A 26,086-nucleotide genomic window follows, 5' to 3' on the forward strand; every position below is an offset into this window, starting at 1 on the left:
CTGCATTTTTATAATCTCGTCACATCTTCAGCTGTGTCATCATCACGTTGGTCATGTCAGGTCAGGTCGGTTTTATCGCCTGATTAGATTTGGTTTTACATTTAGAAGAAACCAAACTGTGCCTTGAAATGAAAACGGTTATAAACATGAAGCAGATTTGTGACCTATAAATGTTTCATCTACCACAACGGACCAAAAATTAAATGACAGTGATGTCAAAGACGAGGCTGGCAGTGACGAGCCCACAGAGAATTATCACCAGCTGTGCAGTTGATCACGGGCTCCGATCACAGTAAGGTGCAGGCATCACATCCACCGTCCGAAATTGACTTTTTGACTCACTGGCCGAGGTGGCCAGTAGAAGGAAAAATCCACCAGCTAAGCATATTTTCACCGGCCAAAATGATAAAATGCCTTTTTGTGTCATGAATACATTTGCACGCTGGTGTAGTGGTCAGCATCGTCACTAGTGATGGCCAAATGAAGCCTCATGAAGCATTTTCTTTATTCTATGAGCCCACTAGATGGCGCTTTTTGTTCAACAAAAGGCTGAAAGCACACTGAATTGTCATTCTTTGAGCCTCTCTTTTTCAACCATGAGTGCCATCTGTTGGGCTCAGAAAATAAAAAAAAATGCTTCATGAGGCTTCATTTGGCCATCACTAATTCCTCACCTCAATGCAAGAAGGTTCCTGGTTCGAACCCAGGGTGGGGGAGCCCTTTTTGGTATATGGTGCCGCAAAACAGCACTTCAAAGTCAGTTTTGTGGCATCATTTCGTGTGTCTGTGTGTTTGGGTGCGTTCCAAATTGCATACTTCTTCCTTTTAGTAGTTACTACAGCTGCCTTAAAAAGTACGTACAGTCTTTCTCTCTATATATTATATATCCATTAACTTGGAGATAAAATAAAACTGTTCACCGAGCTCGCTAGAGACAGAGGTCAACCCTGGGTGTGCTGCTGTTGTTACTTTGCAATGTATATGGTATTAACTTTAAAATTATAACTGCATATAAATAACACCAAAACGCGGTAGAGACTCAGCATGTTTTTTTCTTACACAACTGTTTCTGTACATTTAACTGCCAGTGTCGCAGATAGTCTGAGGGAAAATGTACCTGTAGTCGGCCCCTGGCAGGTGTAAATTTCGGACTCTAATCATGTCCGTAAGTAAATTTCACTGTACAGTACAAGAGACACTAAGTGATTGAAGTCTTTCTTAAGTGTGGCAAGTGTCCAATATTTGACTATTTGCTTACACCACACACTGAAAACATGTCCAAGTTTACAAAGCCAACAACCACCCAGTGGAACCATTCAGCCTGTCTTACCTGCATGAGCATGCAATAGATGCCAGCCATGCCATGGGCGGCACCAATGTACTGCTTCTTGTGCCATTCGTAGAGCAGAGGGCAGCGGTCCGTCTTCTTCTGCTCTGCTGACATGTTCTTCCCTGATTCCACGATGGCAGTCACCACCTGAGGATTGGAGAGGGAGAAGGCAAATGATGGCTCTGACTGTATCCTGACAAAATGTTGATGACTTCTCTTCCTGGTAACTGAATTGACAGCTTAACGGCTTAATCTTGTGTCCTCAAGCTTTTAACTTGGAGAATGTTCACTCTCATCAAATCTGCTTCTGTCCAAATCCTTTGAAACTCTTTCGCTAATCTCATTAGGATTGGATTTTAACATTTGCAAATAACTAGCTTTAAAAATAGATAAAACTTAGAGATCTGATTTACACAGATCAACCAAAACATTAAAACCAGGTGAAGTGAATAACATTGAACACCTTGGTACAATGCAGTGTCCTGCTGGGGAACCTTGGGTCCTGGCATATATGTCGATGCTACTTTACGCGCTCCACTCACCCAAACAACTTTGCAGACCAAGCCCCTCATGGCAACAACACTCCCCGAAGGTAGTGGCCCACCCAACAGGACACTGCATCATGCCACTCCACAAAAACTGTTCAGGAATGGCCCAAGGAACATGACAAAGAGCTCAAGGCATTGACCTGGACTCCAAAGTCTCCAGTTCCCAATACAACTGAGCATCTGAGGGACACGCAAATACCCCAGATGTACGGCCCATCCACGGTGAGGCCTCTACAGATAGGAAATAGCTTTGACATGTCAAGGTATGGACACAGGAAGTCTAGGAATGCCCAGCTGTGTCTGGCACCAGGGTCTTCACGGCAGATTCTTTGAGTACTGTGGGTTGCGAGATGATGTACCAGCATGTCCCAAGGATGCTCAATTGGATTTGGATCTGGGGAATGTGGAGGCCAGGTCAAGGCTTTAAGCTCTTTGTCATGTTCCTCAGACCATTCTTGAGCAGTTTTTGCAGTGTGGCATGACACATTGTCCAGGTGGAAGGGCTACTGCCATTGCGGAGTACTGCTGCCACAAGAGGATTGGCTTGGTCCGCAGTGGTGCTTGGGTGGGTGGGGCGTGTCAAGAGGCATCTACAGGTAGATGAAGCAGGATTGGTACTTTTTAAGCATGCAATGAATGCTGTAATCACCACCGCAAACCAATTTCAGACACCACTACAAAGCTGGAGAATTTTGGATGATGATGTTTAGTTAACCCAGCAACTGGGGATGCACATGCCAGTGCATTCTTAGTTTCTTAGAAAGAGACAGGAGACTGCAAGGTGGTGGCAGGGGAGGCAGCATCGGATGGTGATCTGTACGATGACTTTGGGGACTACGAAGAGGAAAGACTGCTGTTTGCCAGAAGAGGTGAGGGAGACAGCTAAGAGGGTACTTGGTGTGTCATCTGGGCAGAGGAAAGAAGACAAGGACACTTGGTGGTGGAATATAGAAGTAAAGGAAAGTACATGGTGGAAGACAGTCAGAGAGATGAAGGAAGTAGACAGGAGTACAGGAAGACTAGGTGCAAGGTGAAGAAAGAGGTGGCAAACGCTAGGGAAAAGTGAGTTGTATGAGAGGCTGGATACGAAGCAAGAAGAGAGGGCTCATACAGATTGGCCAAAATCGTACAGTCCCATATGGTATAAGGATATGGGATGCTGAATTTTAAGATTCTAAGTTAAGGTGATAAACTGTATGGACTTGACTTCCTTCCAATTTTTTAAAATATAAAGAATTAATATCCAATTTCTCACTCTGCCTTTTTAGTTAAGCACAAGACTGCTGAACTTGCCGTACAAAATTATAGTCTAATTGAAATCCAAGACAAGAGCGATAATAATTCTAGTGGACGGCCCCTGAAGTGTTTGAATTTCTCATCTCAGCAGAGCTTATTTTTGGACATCTGGAATTACATTCAGACTATCCTTCACATGGATGATGAATTCACTGTGTAAAAACAGTCGTCGTGCGACGGAGGTCATGCTGAGCATTAAAATGTAATGAAGCTAAAAAGGTCAATACAATGAATATGTAAATGTAAATATAAAAGAGGCTCGAACCTACAAAGGCTAATTCAGGACATGGAAGACTCTATTAACATTTGAAATCTGTTTAGGGCTAACCGAGTCCTACACACATGCATCACTGCCTCCCATAATGAAAGAGTCAATGTGGAAAAGTAACAGAGGGCCAAGCAACCCCTGCGAGGAGCAAATTAGCTGAGGTCAACAGCTGAACTCAATAACAGGGAAGCCAGAGATGAAATCATTTTCTCTGTGGGCACAGTGGAAACATGTGCTGTATATGTGCGCTCATTTCTGCTGAGATCTGCTGCCTGAGCTGCAACTGTAAGGTCGCAGGTGCCAGGTCAGGTTTGGGCCTTTTTGAGTTAAGCTTCAGTCGCCAGTCAAATTAGTTGTTTTTTTAAATGTCATTTATCAAGAAATGCCGCCATTCTCTCTCTGACTCAGCCAATCATCTGCAGCCATGCACGTCATGTGTTACAGATCAAAGATTCACGACGAGACGAAACCGTTTTAGAACGTTGCAGAGAAAAGTAGCAGCGGTGTAAACTGACCTGTCTGAGCTCGACTCCAGCAAGCTGATGGTGTCACCTGCAACTCAGCGGGTCAAATTACCAGCGACTGGTTTTAGAATGTAAAGCACGTCACCTGTTTCTATAGCCAATCAGCTTGTAGTGAAGTCCGCTGGTCAAGTCAAAATGACAGCAGACAGCATGTTTGCTTGTTGCGGCAGGTAGTCCGTCCCCGCCAAGCCCTCTGTTTCCGTCCTCACGGTGTGCCGGTGTGGGACGGTGGGTCGCTGCTGCTGTTCACTGTATGTGTTTATGCCCCGCCCACACACGTTTATTTATATTATTGTGCCATATTGATTATGAATACAGTACATCTGATGCTGGTTTTGTTTCATCACTGTAGCCAGTATCTCACTATCACTATCTTCATTCAGATTTTAAGAAGCTACAAAATATATTCAGCCACAAAATAAGTCTGAAAAGCTGCAAATTAGATCAGAAGCACAGAGAGTTGTTGACTAGAGATGATACGCCGTCTCATGGTGGTCACTTCCTGTCAACGTTACAGATCAGAAGCACAGAGAGTTGTTGACTAGAGATGATACGCCGTCTCATGGCGGTCACTTCCTGTCAACGTTACAGATCAGAAGCACAGAGAGTTGTTGACTAGAGATGATACGCCGTCTCATGGCGGTCACTTCCTGTCAACGTTATAGATCAGAAGCACAGAGTCGTTGAACAGAGATGATGCGCCGTCTCATGGCGGTCACTTCCTGTCAACGTTACAGATCAGAAGCACAGAGAGTTGTTGACTAGAGATGATACGCCGTCTCATGGTGGTCACTTCCTGTCAACGTTACAGATCAGAAGTACAGAGAGTTGTCGACTAGAGATGACACGCCGTCTCATTTAGTTGTATTGTTGAGAACCGGCAGGTTTTCAGAACATTGCAGAACGGCGCATTGCAAGTAGTTGCGGGTTTAAACTCATCTCATTGCAAATCTTTGGTCTGATCTAGGCTTTAGGCACGTACAGAACTCTAAATACAACTAGTAAGACTATCGTCTCATGTCAGTGGTTTGGGTCCCTTTTCCTACGGCCCAATCCCATTTCTTATTTTTACCCCTACCCCTCATTTACAGGACAGAGTTACAAGAGGATAGTGGTTGAAATCTTGCCCTATGAAATGGGACAACCCTTCAAGAGCCTAATACATCATCTGTAGGTGTCGATGGTGTCTACACAAACAAATGCAACTATGACAATAATAGTAACTCTATTACATGTGCCATATATCTGATGGGGATAGAAAAGCACGGAGACTCGCAATTCAGTCAAAATTAAGGAGCGATAATGGTTCATTGAGATGTGTCGTGTCACTGCTGACTTTTTCAAGATTCAAGTAAGTCAGTCTCTTATTCTGACCAAGTGTTTTTTGCCTTAACGCAGCCATGCAGATGATTATGACAATAGTGTAGGACAACAAATGCAGTTAAATGTAAACAGCACAAGTGTGTGTGTGTGTGTGTGTAGGGGGGTGTGACTAGGGGCTGGAGGTTCTGAGTCAGCAGTTTGTGTTGTCCCCGAGCAGGATAGAGTGAGTGAAAAAGAAAGGAAAACTGCTGCAGCACTGCCTCTCATGACAGGGCAGATTTGCAGCCAGCTTGTTCATTTACACGTCCCTTCACTATTTTATGCATCTAAACTAACGTCCCTGCCTCTCCTGGCCTCAAATGCACCTTTCTATTTCCCCAACAAGAAGCTATCTTCAAAGTGTGCACTTTAGAGTGGATAAATGGCACTTATTACTGCCTGCGGTTGTATGCCTGTGCTTACCAGTCAAGTTTCTCTTATTTGCTTCACACACAGAAGATCTACATAATCAGCACAGTTTAGAGATTAGAGTTAGAGTCACCAATTCAGTATCTGACCAAATGTCTACCCTTCTGTTCCTGAGATATGACGTTAAAAAATTGCCAGAAAAATGTTTTATGCTAAATATTATGATGTCACAGTGAAGTTGACCTTTGATCTTTTAGACATAAAATGTCATCCCTTCATTATTTTATCCTGTTAAACCTTTGTATGAAGTTTTGTCAGAATTAGCATTTGAATCCAAAAATGTATCAGTTTATCGTTGAGTCCAAGTGGACATTTGTGCCAAATCTGAAGAAATTCCCCCTGAGCATCTTGAGATATTGTGTTCACAAGGATGAGACATTCGTGCGTACAATGGACAACGCGAAAACATAATGCCTTCGCCACAGCTATCGCCAGCGTGGAGGCAAGAAAAAAACATTGTGCAGAGATTGCGCTGTTAGGCCGCTACAAAGTCCCTTCTTCATGCCTCCTTTGCATGTTTACACAGCACCAAACAACAAGAACATCATGCTCCTCTAGCGTGTGATTTTAGACGGTATGTCTGCATCTTGGAAGCAAAAGAAGAGTGATGGGCGTGACGTGTAACACAACAGCGTCAGCCTCAAGTGTGACCTTTTTACCTTCCCTGTTACATGGCTGCTGATCTCATCCTCTGCTCGAAGGGTAAGGAGCTCCCAGACCTCATTGTGCTCACAGACATTTTCAGCCACTGTTCCTTCTTCTTTGAGTTAGCTGCTAACTGCTATCAGTTGCTTTCGAAATCTCCTGGCAGTCATACACAAAACACGTCGTCAAAACGTCACGCCCATTCCACCCATGATCTCATCCTGCCGGTTGTTTACAGACATTGTTTCTGCACTGTTACTACTAAGCAGAGCCAGCAAAACGGTGATATTTACGCCTTGAACAGTAGTGATGGCCAAATGAAGTCTCGTGAAGCATTTTCTTTATTTTCTGAGACCACTAGATGGCGCTTTTTGTTCGACAAAAGGTTGAAAGCACACTGAATTGCCATTCTTTGAGCCTCTCTCTTTCAACCATGAGCGCCATCTAGTGGGCTCAGAAAATAAAGAAAATGCTTCATGAGGCTTCATTTGGCCATCACTATTGAATAGTCCAGAATGTACCCCGCCTCATGCCCAATGTCAGCTGTGATAGGCTCCAGAAACCCTGTGACACTAAATAGGATAAGCAGTTACAGATAATGAATGAATGAATGAATCTTCATGGGCTTCAAGACCGGCAGCCCACACACACGCATCCCTCAATAAGCAATCAACTGTCTCTCTTGAAAATGTAATTTAGGAGGAATTAATCTGTTTGCAGCCTAAATTAATCACTATAAACAAACTGAAGCCTTTGGGATTCAGCAGCAAGAGGATTTACCAAGACAAATCTAATCTGAGAGTTCTGGATAGGACTCAGAGCTACTTGAATGTTTGGCTATCAGTGTATCTGAGACAGGCAGCCGCTGGGGCCTGGAAAGCAGTCTGCTGGTAAATGACATCCTATAGCTTTAGAGTCTGTCGGTTTGTCAGCATATTTCTGTCAGTCTGATTCAACTCAATCAGTCTTGATTAATTCTAAAAATACTGTCTATATATTGATTATCTTTTTTGGAGGAATGAATGTGAACTAGGGGTGTGAATGTTTCAGTATCTCACAATCCAATTTGATTCTTAAGGTCATGATTGAATTCAAAATCAATTCTCGGTTCAAAACAATCTCCGATTCTGTACATGGGGGCTGAATTCAGTCTCTACCCCAATCTGCTGTGCGCTCAGAGAGGTGGTGTGGCCCACTGCCACAGTTTAATATAATTAATTTGCCCCACTAGAGTGTCACGTTGGCATTCTCCTGCAAATAACCAACACTTTACTGAGCTAACGTTAGCCGGGGGCAACTAACCAGGAGCCATACTGCTTGCTGTAACTCGAGCTAGGTGATCTACAACAAAAGTCAGACAGGATGTTCAGCATATTAACTTTGCTAGATGTAAAAAAAAAAGTCTAAAGAATCAATTTTTGGAAGTTTTGGAAGTTAACCAACTCAGACTCGCAAACAATTTTTCCCCATCCCTAACGTGCACCACTAAAAGCAACACACTGACATGCACACAAATGTACAATCCCAACTTCCCACTTTTTCACAAAAATGTATTATAGGTCTCGGTTGATACCATGATATTAAATTACATTTAACATTAGGGCTGCCACTAACAATTATTTTCATCGTCAACTAATCTGTCGATTATTTCTTCGATTAGTCGACTAATCATTTCATCGAAAAATGTGTTAAAATATTGAAAAATGTCGGTCTGTCTTGCCCAAACCCCCAAATTACGTCATCTAATGTCTTGTTTCATACTCACACCAAAGGATTTTATTTCATTGTCATGGGAGAGTGTGTAAAGCTGCCAATATCTGAATGTAAGAAGCTGCAGTAAGAGTATTTTGGGGTACGTTTAGAGTACTTTTCTATGAAAAATGACTCAAACCGATTAGTCGACTACTAAAATAGTCACCGATTATTTTAATAGTCGATTAGTCATCGATTAGTCGACTAATCGTGGCAGCCCTATTTAACATTATATAGAATTTCATCTATATTGACCACCACTAGTGATGGTCAAATGAAGCCTCATGAAGCATTTTCTTTATTTTCTGAGCCCACTAGATGGCACTACTTGTTCAACAAAAGGTTGAAAGCACACTGACTTGCCATTCTTTGAGCCTCTCTCTTTAAACCATGAGCGCCATCTAGTGGGCTCAGAAAATAAAAACAATGCTTCATGAGGCTTCATTTGGCCATCACTAACCACCACTATTACCATCTGCTGCAAAATTGGCCCGTGGAATACAAGAAAAAAAAGTCTGTCCAGATTTATGTAATATATTATGTAGTGAGGACTTTGAAAGAATTTAATGAAAGGTATTAAATGTATTTCCATTCCTGGGGAAATGCAAGTTATCACAATATTGACATGAATAGAACCAGTGAATAACCAAATCCAATGAGCTTGTAGTGGACTACCAGAGGAATGGGAAGTCCCTTGTCCTGGTTGTTGTCCATGAACAACAGGAAGAAGGTTGACTTTTTGCCAATAAAATGTCATCACTTCATTATCTTATCCCATCAGACATTTGTGTGACATTTTCTCAGAATTATTCTGGCATGTATAAAATCCATCTTCTAAACTAACCACCTTTTTTAGCTCACTACTGGTGAGGCTCTGAGAGAAGTTTTACTTTTCACTGACTGTGAATCTAGCAGTGGATTAAACTTATTCTCTAATTAATTTAATTTCAGCATCGGACTGTGAGAGATTTGACTGTTTCTTAGTCAAGCAAATGCAGTATCACAGCAGGACAGCAGCTTACTAACATAATATTTTGCCGAAGCAGACAGCTAGGTTGGCATTTGCTAGAAAAGACTCTCCCACACACACAGACACACACACACCATCTTCTTATTTCCCCCTTTCTTTTGGAGCTGGCACAAACTGGAGATACTGTATCTGGCTGCAGCCCAAACAATAGTCACTCCTCAAAAACACACCCCTCAGCTGAAACCCTCTGTTCAGCACCGAGCGTCTACACTTCAAGCTGTCAGTCAGAGAGGCTAAATCCTGACATGAAGAAGCAGTCTCAGAGCACTTCAAAGAGAGCAACACCAAAGTAAGAGTTAAAAGAGAAAAACACATTTCTTAACTGCACCCTGGAGCACAGCCACTGTTTGGTAAAGTGTGCAGAGTGCTGCCGTGCTGTGTGTGGCGCTGACAGGTATATGAGCACAAATGATGGGGAGATGAACAGCAGTGCAGTGCTGCAGGAAACTGGAGCTTTAAAGCTCCACATTTTTATTCCTTCATCAGTCATAATAATACCTCTATCTAACACTTCTGTGAGCCCAGTGCTGCTGCCCACTCTCCCAGCCCTTCTGTCACACTGTGCATGTGTGTGTGTGTGTGTGTGTGTGTGTGTGTACGGTATATGTGTTTTGGCCTGGCACTTTACCAAAAGGGGACAGCCGGCCCTGCAGTTTTCTGCAGTGAGTATGCGTGCTTAAATAAATAATCAAAATAGAGTGTGGACAGATTATTATCCAGTGTGTTTGTGTGTGTGTGTGTGTCCTCTGTGCCCTGGTACTAGTTGCCTTTTGTCTCAGCACGATGTCTAACAGATGGTTATTACAGCAGCCTCACAGAAAAAACATGTCTGTCATCTAAAGATGCTTTCCAAGCACAGTTTCACCTCATCTGCTACAGAGCGAGAGCCCCGGCTGTATCTAGGCTAACGGCTAACATGCTAACTATTATTTTTATGTCACTAGTCACTTGAAACAAATTTAGGACGATAGGAGACAGGTTGAAATAAACCGAAATTTCCCTTTAATATAGGCCTATATTTTATCTGCAAGTGCACGTCACACACTGAGCGAGCCGCCTGTTAATGACGCTGTGGGCTAATGGGCATGTAGCTACTTCGATGTTTCAGATGATACGTCATGTTTGTAGTCGACCAATGAAGATGAGTTTACATATCACCTTGGGTTTGTCCTTCACCTTCTCAAAATGATCCCACACTTTGGATTTCCTGCCCGACATGTTATTAACTAGCCTGTGGAATAACCGCAGGTACCAGCCCTGGAAATTAACCTGACTCCTGTCTGACTGCTGAGCGTGGACACTTCCTGTGGCTGTCCTTTCACAATAAATCCCCACATTTTCCAGTCATATAGGTTTGGATTTATTTTGACGAGGTGAAGCTCACGTTTTTTTTTTTTTCAGCGACTAAGCGACTAATGAAATCTTGCTGCCTAACGACCTTTGTGGTTGACTAATTTTTTGAGGACTGTTGGGGGGCAGCCCTACAAGTTACAGTTTACATCCACGTCTGTCAAGACTCACATGAAGCCATGACAGTAGACAACGCTTCAAATTTGGATGTTGCTGCAAAGAAGCTGCAGATTTCAAGACATGAATCCTTCACACACATCTTCAACCTGGCAGCAGAGAAGCTCTATATAATCAGTACAGTGTCAGTGTCTGAAATCACTCACTACTCACAATATAGTAAACTATACAGTGACTTCGCCATTTTGTAGCGCTGTCCGTATGTACAGTGGGAATTTTATCCCCTATAAAGTGGACTGAAAGTATCCGTGTTTTAACTAAAAAATGCCTGGGGTAATCTTATAATAAATGGCTGTAACTTTATAAGAGAAGGTTAGGTGTCGACCAAAATTTATTTGCAAGTCCAAAACATCTAACTACAACTTTTTAAATCTGTTTGTGTTCACAGTAAAAAAAAACCCACAAACTTTTTACTGGCTTTTTAAAAAAAATCAGTATACTTAACCATTATCAGACAAAGCAACTTGACTTCAAATTAAAATGATGTATGGCGCTTGATGCTAGCTGCTAGAATGAGGTAGAGAATCAAAATAAATCCAGGAGAGTCAGGCCTCAGGGGTTAAAACCAGCATTGAACAAAGTTTCACCAGTTAAGTTAATTTAAGAGCAGGCGTGTGTCTCACCTTTGTAATGGTGCCCTCATCCACCGTGTCAGCTCCTATCTCTTTGTTAATGTAGAGCAGAGCGTAGAGGTAGCCGGCCCGGCCATACAGCAGCTCGTCTGGCATCTCAGAGTCAGGACTCAGCACCGACCTCTGCAGCTGGAGGAGCCTGACACACACACACACACACACACACACATATATATATATAAAAATGTTTGGAGATTAGGCCTGGGCGGTATCACAGTAATACAGTATACCAGGGTATTTAGAAATCCCAAAGGAATGATTTTCAATATTGTAGAAAAAACAGAGGTTGTGTTTCTCTCTTCGGTATGGAAAATAGGTGTAAAAAAAATTCCTTTTTTGACATTTTGCGAGTTTCTTAGGGTGTATTTATTATACTGTAAAATCTGAGAGAGCTCAGGGAAAGTATTTTTTGTGTCTATCCAAAGCTGGATTTATTTTATTCCTCTGTCTGGACAAAATCTCCTCACATCAATACCAACCAAAATCTCTGTCCTCACAGTAGAACTGTAGTAAAAATACACAGAAAATCATGGATAATGACAGAGAAACTTATTTATTGAGCATATTCAATGACGTTATTTTAACAATCACATCTATAACTGTCTGAAATGATCTGAATCAGCCTCCAGACTGGTCGGGAACACAGAGGAGGCAGATTAGTTACTAACCTTGTGGCTAATCTCCACATCAGTACATTCAGCTGCTGGTTAACAAATGTCAGGAACTCTGGCTCTTGAGAAGCATTTATTTTCTGACAAACTGTAGCTCCAACTGTATTCACTGTTACTTCATGGTTTACTGACTCTGACTCACAGCTTTTCGTCCCCACACACACGATGAGCGCTCCCAGTAAGGCTGCTGTTACCCAACAGTATTTACATTTAGCATCATTTTGTCCTGTATCTTGACTGAAGCCAGTGTGCACACCATCAGCATGACATGTTATTGTGTACCAGCTCCCACACTGCATTTCTTTACCATAGGAGTTGTTTTGTTGAGTTATACTGAGCACACATGGTTAAAGATGGAACAAAGCCAATTCCACTGGTTGTGTATGTAGGCCTGCAGAGGAACATTCTTGCTGTGCTTATGGGGTGGGCGGCAGGATGAAGAAATTGATTTATCAAACATATCAACATGATTAAAATTAGGCTGGTTAGAGTCATGGTGTCAGATTTGATTATTCTTTTATCTAACTACCAGCCTTGATTCCACTGAAAACACATTGTTGAGCCACAGTGTTAAACTGGCTGACATGTTCCTTCATTACTATGAACACACACACTCATAGTCGACCAGAAAGGTCATTAGTCGGCAAGATTTCATCGGTCGTTTAGTCGCAGAAAAAAACATGAAACTCTGTTAGGAGCTGCACCTCATCAACATAAATCCAAACCTATATGACTGGACCATGTGTGACTTTACTTTGAAAGGACAGACACAGGAAGTGTCCACGCTCAGCAGTCAGACAGGAGTCAGGTTAATCTCCAGGGCTGGTACCTGCGGTTATTCCACAGGCTAGTTAATAACATGTCGGGCAGGAAATCCAAAGTGTGGGATCATTTTGAGAAGGTGAAGGACGAACCCAAGGTGATATGTAAACTCATCTTCATTGGTCGACTACAAACATGACGTATCATCTGAAACATGGAAGTAGCTACATGCCCATTAGCCCACAGCGTCATTAACAGGCGGCTCGCTCAGTGTGTGACGTGCACTTGGAGATAAAATATAGGCCTATATAAAATATATCATTTAATCATTACATTCATATCAGAAACATGCAGGAGACTAGTCCACTGATGGACCCTGATGACGACTGCTGGTCCACTGGGAAGATTCTTAGTCGTGTTCAATTCTAAGTATGAAGTAAGTCTGAACATTACACAGGAATTCTGAAATGGTTTTGATTATTCAAGGACATTGAGAGACTTTTGCAGAGCTACCAAAATGAACCTTGGTTTCAAAAGGTTAACAACACTCAAGTTAAGTGCACTCTTTCTACATAACATTTGGTAGGAATTGTAACAGTCAGGTAGCTCATGAGACACAGATCCTCAGCAAAACCATTCACGCTGTTTTTCAAGTTTCAAGTTTTCAAGTTTCAAGGCATAGGGCTTTAGAGGTAGCACTGTGCAACATTCTAATAAACACGGATGTATGAGCCATGGAAGTGCAACTGACAAAATGTGCACTGCAGCACAATACTGACGAGTCCTCTGTAAAGGCTGATCATTGAGACGCTTTTTAATTGTTCACGACCGCATATCATCGTATCGCCCGCCCCTACATCCACGATCAAACCCAAATTCTGCGTAAGATTCATCCAAAAAAATTCCTACACTGCCAGAAACCTCAAACTCTACCATGTCTACATGCAGCGGTATCATGAAATATTCCTGTGACTCCACAAATTTTGCTCCTCATTGTTTAAGAAGGCAACGTTGCTCACATTAGACGCACCGTGTTGGACACATCCACAGTCCACTCACCTGGACAGACAGTCTTGGCTGTCAGCAGTGTTATTCAGTTTGTGGTGAACCACCGCGCCCACTGCCAGCGGCCCCGCGTCGCCACACAGGAACGTCACTTTACGACCATTCAGGATCCTCATGCTCCTCTTCACGTAGTCCAGTGCCCTCTGCAGGTGGGCGGCCTCGTGGGTCACCCGGTGCAGCTGGAGGTACAGTAAGGCGATGCCTGGAGTGAAGACAGCACACTGGGGATCAGTGATAGGCTGACACTGACACATGGAATTACCATGTCTTCAGTTTTATCATACTGACAATTAGTGATGGCCAAATGAAGCCTCATGAAGCATTTTCTTTATTTCATGAGCCCACTAGATGGCGCTTTTTGTTCAACAAAACGTTGAAATCACACTGAATTGCCATTCTTTGAGCCTCTCTCTTTAAACCATGAGCGCCATCTAGTGGGCTCAGAAAATAAAGAAAATGCTTCATGAGGCTTCATTTGGCCATCACCACTGACAACTAGGGTTGGGTATTGTTTGGATTGTTTATTTTCTGCTATAAAATTCCAGTTTTTAATAATTCTCAATTTCAATTATCTGGGGGGCGGGGTCAAAACAGGTCGCATGTTAACTTCACAGGAAAAAGAACTTTTATGTTTAAAAACTTTTACAAAATTCATATAATTAGTGTGAATGCTTCTGCACTCTTCCGTACGTTTTTTGGCATCTACTTCTGCATACTTTCAGCTACAAAAACCATTCAACCATCAAACTATTTAACTATTTTCTAACACTTACACGTTTTAAAATATTCAACTTTTTTTTTTTTACAATAGAAACTAAGGGGGAGAATCTTCAAATCTCTTAAACCCACTGCACTTTGAAATGCTACTGTGTTGAGTCAGCTTTTTTAAAACCTTCAAATATTCCAAATATTGGTATAATCTGACTTTTCAGTGATATTCATACTAATTAGACCCACTTCAACTTTTTCAACTATTCCTATCACTAGCAATTTTTGCATTTTTAGCAATTCATTTCAGCTGTCAGCATCCACACGCATTTTCTACAGGAAATTGGAAGCCGTACATTAATTGCATCCAGATGAATTTAGTGGCTGTCATTAAATATTACGATTCAATAATATTCTGCTTATTCTTTTTTAATTCCCTGTGCTGTAATTGTAACACTGTCACCTGCAGAAATGAAACACGTTACAGTAAAAATTAATTTATTTTCTAGACATTGCTTCACAAGCGACGGGAATACTCTTACTGATCTTCCCATAGTGTCTGAACACAACAAAAACAAAATGTATTGCTTTACGCAGCGTCGTCCAGTCCACAAAAAGCGCCAATGTGCAGTTGTCTAGGAATCGATTGGCAGAATCAAAATTCTTGATGGTTCTTTTGGAATCTGAATTTTGGAGCTGATTCAGATTTGAAGCCAATTTTCAATGCCCCAGCCCTGATGGCAACAGACCTGTCCAGCCGGTGTAGGTGGAGAAGTCATGGGGGTCGGCGGTCTTCAGGCCTTCCTCCATCTGCTCGAGGAGATCTTTGATCTTATTCTGGACCTTCTTCTGGAATGCAGCGCTCACCTGAGGAGGAGAGAGACAGCGCATTCATGAACTCCAGCCAGCTTCTAGGTTAAAATATCTGCTGGTTTCTTAATCCAATGGATTCTGGATTATTCTCTGATTGCAAGCAATGTCACTGTGTCAACTCGGCCTCTGTCAATCTGTGATATGTAAGGGATAATGTATAATGAGCCGGTGAATACTGGGAAAATAACTCCCGACAGGGGAATAGAACGCGGAGGGGTTTCATTCCCCTGAAGGGAGTTATTTTCCCAGTATTCACCGGCTCATTATACATTATCCCGCTTATTACACGGCTAATTATCAGTTAAATAAATAATGTTGTCTGCCTCTGCGAAGTGCATTAAAACCGATCGGATTCGACAACTTTTGGTGAAAGTTTTGTACTCACCCAGGCTTAGTGGACTGAACCGAGGCATAAAACTCGCGTAAAATGTCATTAAGCATGACTGCCGAGTGTGTATTCAAATCCGTCTTCTTTTGTTTTTGGCAGAGAAAGTCTGTAGGTATTCTTTTTCTTCAGTGGCATCCGTTAAAATCAGCCACTTCTGTTTGTTTTTTCCCTCGGAAGTTGTTTGACAGCTGCAGTGTTGCAGGGCAGCATCCCTAGCAACGCTGGGCTACATAGCAACTGTGTGCAATGACCGTTGCTACTAGCAGAATGCCGCTACTGACCAATCAGAAAACAGCATTTAATAGAGCCGTGTAATAAAAATAGTTAATGAAGGAATGGACACAGGCGCAATTCAAAAGGGTTACCACTTTTTGTTTCTATTGTTCACTGTGCCAGTAAATCTGAATAAAATACACTTTGGTGCTAATCAAGCTAACGATGTGTAGCATGTTCAGATGGCAAAAGTTTTACATTAAACGTTTAAATTTTAATGCATGATGCTAAGCCGCTTAGAACTAGGCAGTAGTGGGTTTTAATATTCTGAAAGCAAAGACTTTATTTTAAATGAGATGAAAACCCACGCTCCCAGACCCTGCTTTGTAGCTGTAAGTCTTTTATTCAAAATCTGAGGGAGACATAAAACCATTTTCCACCCAAATAAGCACGTGTACAAGGGTTTTTAAAACACAGGAAAACCACCAAAAAATAGGCCATAGACTCCTTTCCCATTGCCAGTAGACAAGAGCCTTGAACACGGCTCTGCAGCAGACAAATACGCCTTTCTGTATTTTTCTGGTGTGTCATGATCGACGTCACAGACAGGCCAGAAAACAGGTTAGTAAACAATAGAAAGCAGCATGGAGGCAAGTGAAAATGTTACGGTAGTTTCTATTTTTTTATATCGATTACTTACTCAGTCTGTCTTTCAAACTTTGAGCAGACTAATCTGGAAAGATGTCTGAGCGCTGCTAGGGCGGAGACGGACGGTATTTTGTGGTGGCGCATCATTGCATTGACGACAAAGGGGCTAAAATTAGGGCGTTCACCAGTGTGTTGTATTTCCATCACTGCCGATCAAAGCTGGAGCCGATAAATACGCGTAACTAATGCAGAGTCATTTGACCAGTGTGTGAATGCTGACTGGAAACTTTCCCATCACACACACTACAGCTTTTTGTGCAGTACGAAAGGGGCTGTATGTGGTTGACAAAAGTTTGGTGCTAGCTTGTCATCATGCCTTTACAAGCTTCCAAATTGTACTTATCATCCAAATTTGGTGATAACAGTTTCATATTCGGAAAGCCAAAACTTTCTTTATTAAAAATCAAACAAAGACCCAAAATGACCTGAAATCCACATGCTGACAGTTTTGGCCATCTCGTCCGGCCCTACATGAGCTCCACGTCTAAATTTGCCTTGCTAATTCCAAAGGTCACACAATGCCCGACAGTGTGTCCTGTCCGCCCCATTCTGTCAGTAGCAGAAAGCCTAATCATGTCTCAGGACACCACGCAGTTATGAACCCAACTCTTCATCATCAGGATTCATATCAGGAAACACACTATGTTAATGAGCTTATTTGCACAAAGCTCAAGGCTCTATTTACCCTTACAGATTTCACAGCACAGTGTAGGTCAGAGCATGCTTCAAAGCCTGGTTTGATGCAGGATATGGGGTTAATTCATTCTCTGCAGGCTCCATTCACATTCAGCCTACAGTGTGAACTGTATGAGACGAGGAGCCGGGCAGCTTCCTGAATCAAAGCAGAGATTTCAGTGAGTGTTTCTCACTCGCCACCTCTTCAAACAAACGCAGATGGGAGTCCGGGGGTGCGCAGGGAACGAAGGAGCTATTTGTTGGACTCAAGGCCCATTTACTCCTATCCACTGGCCTGATAAATTAACAGGGACCGCTTAGAGAATAGGTTTCCCAGCCCCTGCCAATCTCTGCTGCTGCTGATGGAAGCCAGTCATGTGCAGACTGTTTTTCATACGCTGGTAGCAGCCTGCATTTGCAGTCAGTCACCATTTTCTCAATGCACGTTGGGATATAAGGCTGTGTAACCTAACAGAGGCCTGCACGAACAATTGTGTCGCAAGTAATTATCATAATCATGGCTCACCAACTGTTACTGTGCCCAGCAGGCCTGTCAAGTTTTGAATTTCTCAAGAGAGACACTGTTTATGCAGAGAGAAAGCGTTGTGATGTCAGAGCGATGGGCTGCCGTAGTCAGGCGCTCCGAGCAGTTGGGGCTTCACATACAGAGACCTGGATACACCGTTGGAGGCGGGGCCCTGTTTATTCCTACAAAAGTTGCTCAGTGGCACATGAAGCCAAGACATTTCAACTGGACGAAGTACCTCAACACATCACAATGATACTGTAGGACAGTGCTTTAACAAAATATTTACATAGTGAGATTTTTGATAAATATCATCAGCATTCTGAGTAATCGACTCGTGTACAAGTACATCACTTTACTGAAATTAAGACTCTAAAACCAGGAAAAGACAACACTTACGATATAACAATACCCTAAATCTAAGACAATATCAACTCTCACATCCTTAAATTACAGCTGGACAATATAGCTTAAAAATAATATCGTGATATTTTAAGGCTTTATCGTGACACATGATATATATCTTGATATTCCGAAATCACCTCTAAAGTATTGTAGACTTCTAAAATACAAAATTGTTCCGTGAACTACAGTTAGAAGTTAAGTTAAATAAAGTAGCTACTGTCATTATAAAGTTAAAATACTGTTGTGATTAAGTTAAATAAAGTTATAATTAAACAAATCAAAGTGAAACCAATGGTGCTTTTATTTTGAAGCACCTGGCTCGTCTCGGGCCGTGAGTGTTAATGTTTTTTCTATTTGTTTACAGTTAGCTGTTAGCGTTTGGCATTACGTCAAGCTTTTGCCGCAGGACCTTTAAACATGAAGATTTATTCACTGCAAGCTGGAAACACACTTACAGCTCTACAGTTCATAACAGTTCATTGGTGCTCCATGGTCGCAAAATGTGCCTAAGTAGAGCCTCCGTCTGTTTCTGATTTTTTGCCTGGCTTTGGTCCGGCAGGGGTCTCGTAGGCCCGTCGAGCCGCCGTGCTCGCCGGGCGGAAGGGTCTCGTTGGCACGGCGGCTCGCCGGACCTATGCCAGGCATTGTAGGGGAAACGCTGCGACTATCAATCAAAATTATTTGTGATCGATCAAAAGCCTTAACAATCAATCATCAATAATTGAAAACTGATGCCCATCCCTAGTGCAAACATAAGCATGTTACCACATACAGTAGTCAGTGTTACTACCAAGGCCAAGAAGCACATCATGAACTACATACATTAGATTGTGGGGTTACAGATTATGTGAAAAAAACATAACGGGGCTGTCCCATAATTCTCAACTAAACATTAGTCAACCAGAAAGGTCATTAGTTGGCAAGATTTCATTGGTCGCTTAGTTGCAAAAAATGTGAAACTCTGTTAGGAGCTGCGCCTTGCCAAACAAAATCTAAATCAATCTCAAAATCTATAAATATGGACCATGTGTGACTTTACTTTGAAAGGACAGACACAGGAAGTGTCCACGCTCAGCAGTCAGACAGGAGTCAGGTTAATCTCCAGGGCTGGTACCTGTGGTTATTCCACAGGCTAGTTAATAACATGTCGGGCAGGAAATCCAAAGTGTGGGATCATTTTGAGAAGGTGAAGGACGAACCCAAGGTGATATGTAAACTCATCTTCATTGGTCGACTACAAACATGACGTATCATGTGAAACATGGAAGTAGCTACATGCCCATTAGCCCACAGCGTCATTAACAGGCGGCTCGCTCAGTGTGTGACGTGCACTTGGAGATAAAATATAGGCCTATATTAATGAAGGTTCATTAGTACGGTTTGTATTTCTCTGTAATGTAGCACAGTGTTAACAATGTTACTGATACTATTCTTTCTCACACCTTCAACTCAAACCATTGTGTTGCCCCGCCCAAATTATGTAATTTAATAATTAAGTGAATAAGTAAACATGCAGGCGACTAGTCAACTAATGGCCCTACTGTATCCTTCATCAAATTGTCAGTTGGGGGCAGCTCTAAAATAAAGCACATTTACTGTCCCTGAAATCAGAATTAATGATAACAGCAGCTCTTAATTGGATGTTGGTACATTTACACTCACAGTAGTTAGTCCTCAAAGCATCAAAAACCTTCCTGATAAAAAAAAATTGATTTCCCCCAGGAATCTAGTACCATCAATAAACATGCAGTCTGCTCTCGTTTGCATTCTGCTCCAATTCAGTTGCTTGTCCGTCAGAAAATCCTTTTATTCCCAGTCCAGTCTGAACAGAACAGACAGTCCTGAAGGCTAAAGCCCAAAGAGCCTGACCAGAGCCTGTCCTCTGTCCTCGAACAGGGAGGATTATGACCAAGCCTTTCTGTTCTCTCTGCTCTGACTCAGTGCTACAGTCATCCATGGATGAAGGGATCAATGGTGAAGGATAGAGAACAAAGCAGAGGCAAAGTGACAGGATTGTTTCACAAGAATAAATGTTACTGTTTAGCATAACAATGGTATGTTCAGAAAAAGCCAAAGAGGAGAACGAGGGAGTACAACTAAAAATGACACAAGGAGCTCCGCCTGACACAATTTATACAAAACACAACCCGTCATTAGTACGACTGGGGTATATTTTATATCAGGGAGGCACCATAATATCAACACATCATTGGTATCGGCCAATATCGACTTTAAAATGAACAATAAGAATCACCTAACATGCTTCTTCTTATTTTGTACAATGAACGAATATTACATAAACTGAAAAGTGTTGTATTTCATGTCTATATCTGCTGGTGGGCCGTCACAATAAAAGTATGCATGTATGTTAATTTCACTACAGAAGAGACTTGATGATCACTGAAATCAATAGATATTGGTATCTGTTGTCGGCGAAATGAGTCGTCACACATCAGCGTATCAGATATCGGCAAAAAATCCAATATCATGCACCCATTGCAGGCACACATTCCTGCTACATTTCTCCAGCTCGAGACTGTTTCTTCACATTTTGCTACCATTTTTGGAGAGTTTATGGCAATTACCACTAGTGAAACATACAAATATGCCCCCATTTTTTGTGTTTTCAACTCATCATCATGTGTCATGTGAAACAACAGGAGGGAGCCAGTGTGATGTGTTACTTTCCGAACAAAGTTACCACTGGTGGGTTCGTAAATAGTCACTCTGAACACCAGAGTGCACTCTAGCACAAACTGGAGAGTTCAGAAATTCGGAGTATTGTTGTTACCGTCCTGTTATTCAGAGCACCACACTCTCGGGAAAGAAGAGCGTACTCTGGACACTCTGTCTGAGGAGACGGAGCAGCAGTGTGCTATCAATTTTAACTTAATTCGTTCATCCATTTTCAAACAGAATACTCTATTTCTTTGAACAACCGTGCTCTATTTTTAGTTTAGAGTGTCAGATTGGACACTGCTCTACTCTCCAAGACTTTGCTCTGTTCTACCTGTGTCGGTCTCCAGCTTTAGCTGCGGCTAGTTTGACCACAGTCTTTTTGTTGGTTAGCCAAGCTAGGTCCAACCCTGTCCTACTGTGGTTCTCAGGTGGTCTGCAGACAACGTCTTATGTGTCTACTGACCATCACTCACATCTCCATGGTCAAACCAGCCACTGTTAAAATTGGAGTGCCACCTTTTTTTGACCTTAAAGCCCCTACAAGGAACTTTCATTTTGAGTTGATTTTGGCGACCCTGTGGACAAAAGCGGTAGTGTTTTGCCAGAATGAAGCCTACATTTCCCATGAGCTCTAGCGCGTATTGTCGTAAAGACGCTTACCTGGCTCGCGCATGTGTTTGTTTTGGGGATGAATGAAACAACAAGACGCGAAAACTTTGGCCCCGCTCCTATCGGGGATCCCAGCTCACCTCTGCCGCGCCCCAGTTCCACCTCTCTGGCGTTAGCGCCACCGCCGCCGGGGTAAACACAGCAGTCGGCTGGTAAGGCTGAAGGCCTGTTTGGTACCTGTCGTCAGCCTGGATGAGGTGTTCGAACCCCGCGGCCCCTGCTCTGACTGTTGGTGAGTCCAGTGCTTTCACAGAACTTTTACCCTTTGATTGCTGCTATTTTAACTCCCCGCGGACGTCGGGTCGAGGAGGAGGAATAGCGACTATTTATAAGAGTCACTATAAATGTAAGCAGCTAGGTAAGATGACGTGTGCCGTCTGAGTGCTGTGAATCATTTCGTCCTGGAAGCGACCTGGGGCGGACCCAGACACAGTTTCCTAAAGGTATGGATACACACTATATAGAAATAGCTTATCTTCACACTGATGGTCTCATTTGCTGTTGTAGATCACGCACAGACATCAGCAGAAACCAGAGACTTTTGCACATCCAGTTAAAAGTTCCTTGTAGCGGCTTTAAAGAAGTATTTCACTGATATAAGGAGAGTCCTCACATAAAACTATGCCGCCTATGCAATAAAGGGACACAAATACTTTTGACATTGCTGCTGTGTGACCAGAGAAAACAGAGAGAAAGGACTGTGGTTTTCACTTTTGTTCATTAGGTAGAAAACCTATAGCAACAGCGGGGAACACCAGTGCTACTAGTGGAAAACAGTTAGTCTAGATGACTTTGATATGACAGTGCTGTATTTTACAGTTTAACTCACGTCATTGAGTCAAAAGATATAATCGTTGCTGCTGCTGTAACTGTTCAGAGTTGTAAAATCAAGCCTTCAAACTCATGGACCTACCACGGTGGCCCTGCTGGGTCCATTTTTATTGACTCACTGGCACCTGAAGCAACACACCTACACCAACAAAGCTCCTTGTGTTGCTTTGGCGATGAGCTGTTTATGTGTCTGAACACCCACTAAGAATCAAAGCTGTATCGCACACAGGCACTGACAGGGTCCCTTGTGATGGAGGGCTCCATGTGCCTCAGTGACGGTAGGAGCCTTACGCAGACTGGGGACACTAGGGACAATTCCTGCAGGTGGGGCCGAGGGTGAAGCTCTGACCGCCTGGTGGCCCCACACTGCCATCCATCATGTATGCATGCAGCTTAAGAGTTACTGCTTCATGTAACACAAACTACAGCCTTTAAATTGAGGATGAAATCAATTTTTTTGTGGGTTACCTGTTGGGTACACGCCCCAGTGCAGGACCCAACTGCACCAACAGGCAAACACATTTCCGTACACAGAGACAGGGGGCGTGGCAGCATGATAGTTGTAAACAGCAGGTACATGCCTGACACTTCTGGTACACTGATATATGTGCGGTAATGACGACATAACTGTCCGGTACCGGTCCGTGGGAACTTATTTTGGGCGAAAGTAACGACATTTCTACGAACACACATTAGTGAACGAGGCCCCATGTTCTCAACGTGTACATATGACGTTAGCATGAATGTTTGCTCTGTTCAGTGAGGCTCAGTTTGCTCCTCTAACCAGCCACCCGTCCCTCAACATGTCCCAGACACACCCAAACCACTGCAGAGAGGAGCACAACAAGTGTCGACCAGTCTACACACAGTAACTGCGACAGCTGAGCTAAGCTAACGTTAGCTTCAGTTTCAGTTAGCACGTCAGCGGATGTTATTTTAAAACAAAAATTAACCTCTGACCTTTCCTTCCGCGTCAAACGGCTCATTGTAGTCTCCGTCTGCTCCGGAGTTGGAGGTGAGGACTCCTTGGTCCCAGTCCGGGTACGGGTTTGGGAAAGAGCGCTCCTCCATCTCTGCCTCTGTAGCCGAGATCAGCTTCAGCCGCTTGGACATGTTATCTCCCATCGCTACGGCGGCTCGGCGGGGATAAAAATCAGCAGGCACACTGTACGGCCAAAAGTGGGAATAAAAAATCGCGTTTCAGAAAACATCATATTCATGTTTAAATGTCACCAAAGTGAGACGAATTAATAATATGAGAATGCGAAATAATCAGGAAAATGTGTTTTCATATATTTAAAGTTTGTTGCAATGTGTAGTATTATCTATCTAAGTATTATCTACTCCTCACTACATCATCACTAGGGACTGTTCGTAACTTATAAGGGGGAGGAGGAGGTGCAAAGAGATGGAAGCATGTCAAATCATTTTTAAAGCTCTGAGAAGGAACTTAACTTTTTATTTCGGCTCAGGGGAGTGGCATACATGTTTAAATGGCTGTATTTTGTGTTTATTTCCCCGCTGTTGCAGGCAGGTTTGGAAAAATCACCAAAATTACACCCTTTATCACAGCCAAATTCTGTTAAAACAGAAATTAAAATTGGATTTTAAATTTCCGACAGTCCTTGGACACATCATGTGTGACAATCGCTTCTGTCAGAAAAAATATATAACCAAATCTGAGCTTAAAAAAAGTGATATTTCATCCAAATCATATTTTTCTTCTCGTTTCGTGTCATTTAAAATTTGCCCCAAAATAAAGCACTTGTACTAAAACAAACATTATAGGGTAGGTTTTAAAATCTAATAACTTGTCTATGGTGGAGGGAGGGTTGTGCAGTTTCCAACAGTCACTCAGGGAGGCTCAAGGAGAAATATTTGTAGCGCTGGGGATTGTAAAGAAAATAAATTAATAAATAAATATAAGAAAAGCAACACCCTGGTCACTCTGATAAGTAAAGAACAGTTCCTTAAAGCCTCCAAAAAATGAAAATAAAAAGAAGAATGTTTGATTTATTTCAAAAGGTTGAAACAAAAATATAATAAATTATATAAGAATATAATAACTATTCCTGCTAGCTAGAGAATGGGATAGCAGCCTTTATTTGAAGACAATATAGCTCATAGGCCCTACAGCTTTATTGTTATGACCATATTTTAAATTTTGCATTTCAAAATGCAGATTTCTCGCCTAATTTTAGCTGTCTGGGAGGATATACGTGTCTATATCAGGGTTAAAAAAACACAGTATGAATATTTGTCATCCCTGGTTCCTTGGCATTATTATTCGGCTGTTAATTTATTTATTTATTTTTGGTTTACATATTCAGACTAAACTAGGGTCCTTATAGGAAATCCAGGGAGGAAAAAGTTTGCTCACCTTAAACTTTCAAATATCTTAAATTAACAGCTAATACTGACCCTTATTGAGGAATTAAATTAAACACCTGAGGGTAGAAAAAAAACTTTGGCTAACGAATGTCACCTTGAGTAGGCTGAGCTTTCCACATAGGCCCCGACACTGGTTAATATTGGTTATAAATCAGATTTTAAAAATGTATGCAAAGGATTTCAATGCTATTAAAAATGGCTGGATTTCAACACCTCCTTTGTTTTGGTGGCTCAAATGAAGGTAAAGTAAGAACAACGAAATGCAGATCAAAATGCATCAGTGGAATCACAGAACAATTGTTGCTGCACTGTGATTGCTGTAAAATGGATCATTAATAATATTAGCAGCCTCAGCTATTATTGCTGGACACTGCAGGTACTGACAGGTGGGGCCAGGATCGGGCTTACCAACAAGCAGAATAATCAGCAGGCTATCCGATCAGCGGTCTCCACAGTCCCCAGTGTCTTCTACAGCTTGTTTGTCTGAGGTTGATCCTGCTCGGTGGTTGCAGCAGCCTTCAGCCTCCCAGCAGCGCCTCTCAGCATCCCAGTGTGCAGCCTCTCCCGTTTCCCGGTGAATGGAAAGTGGGAGCCGCAGTCAGAGCGTGCAGGCGGTGCAGGCTGCCATGTGTCACCGCATCACCGTGTCTCTCCGAGCCTCTCCCTCCTCTGCATCCTCCCCGCTCCTCTTGAGCGCACAGAACCGCCAGAGTGCTGCTGATGCTGTTTGGCAAATCAGAAACCCTCCTTCCGCCTCCGTTCGAGCGTGAGACACAGACCCCGTGCGCACCGTGCACACCACAGGCTGCAGGAGGTGTCCTAAACCCGCACCACCCGAGCTCTTCCCGCCAGTACCCGTCGGTACCCAGCAGTAAGGCAGCTGACTCCAAATGTGAAAGGTGACAGATGGTGTTGGTGTGTGATGCTGCTGGGATTAGGCAATATAGCAACAAATCCACCCCCCATCACACATACCACCTCCCCCTGTCGCCTCTTTCATCCCCCTTTCCCTCTCTGTCACTTTCTCCATGTGCTTCAACAGCCTCCATTTGTACGGTTTTCATTGCACACACCCTGTAATGCATCATGAGCAGCAAACACTGGCAGCCACCTTTAAATAGACACATCCAGAGAGTTTAACTTAATTTGATTCTCATTAGATTTCATCAGTTTGATAAA

General features: G+C 42.6%; 1 protein-coding gene across 1 annotated transcript in view; it reads right to left on the bottom strand.

Annotated features, from left to right (window-relative positions):
- lancl2 (LanC lantibiotic synthetase component C-like 2 (bacterial)) overlaps positions 1-25,735 on the bottom strand; it is a 45,853-nt gene extending 20,118 nt beyond the window's left edge. Inside the window, exons 1-6 of the mRNA XM_049565593.1 lie at positions 25,316-25,735; positions 23,477-23,681; positions 15,299-15,416; positions 13,836-14,043; positions 11,335-11,482; positions 1,331-1,477 (exon numbers count right to left, since the gene is read on the bottom strand). Coding sequence (XP_049421550.1) covers positions 1,331-1,477; positions 11,335-11,482; positions 13,836-14,043; positions 15,299-15,416; positions 23,477-23,641 — 786 coding nt within the window. The 5' untranslated portion in view covers positions 23,642-23,681; positions 25,316-25,735. The remainder of the gene's footprint in view (positions 1-1,330; positions 1,478-11,334; positions 11,483-13,835; positions 14,044-15,298; positions 15,417-23,476; positions 23,682-25,315) is intronic.
- Positions 25,736-26,086: the final 351 nt, after the last annotated feature.

The sequence above is a fragment of the Epinephelus fuscoguttatus genome, linkage group LG21 (genome assembly GCF_011397635.1).
Source record: "Epinephelus fuscoguttatus linkage group LG21, E.fuscoguttatus.final_Chr_v1".
In the NCBI taxonomy this organism is placed as follows: domain Eukaryota; kingdom Metazoa; phylum Chordata; class Actinopteri; order Perciformes; family Serranidae; genus Epinephelus; species Epinephelus fuscoguttatus.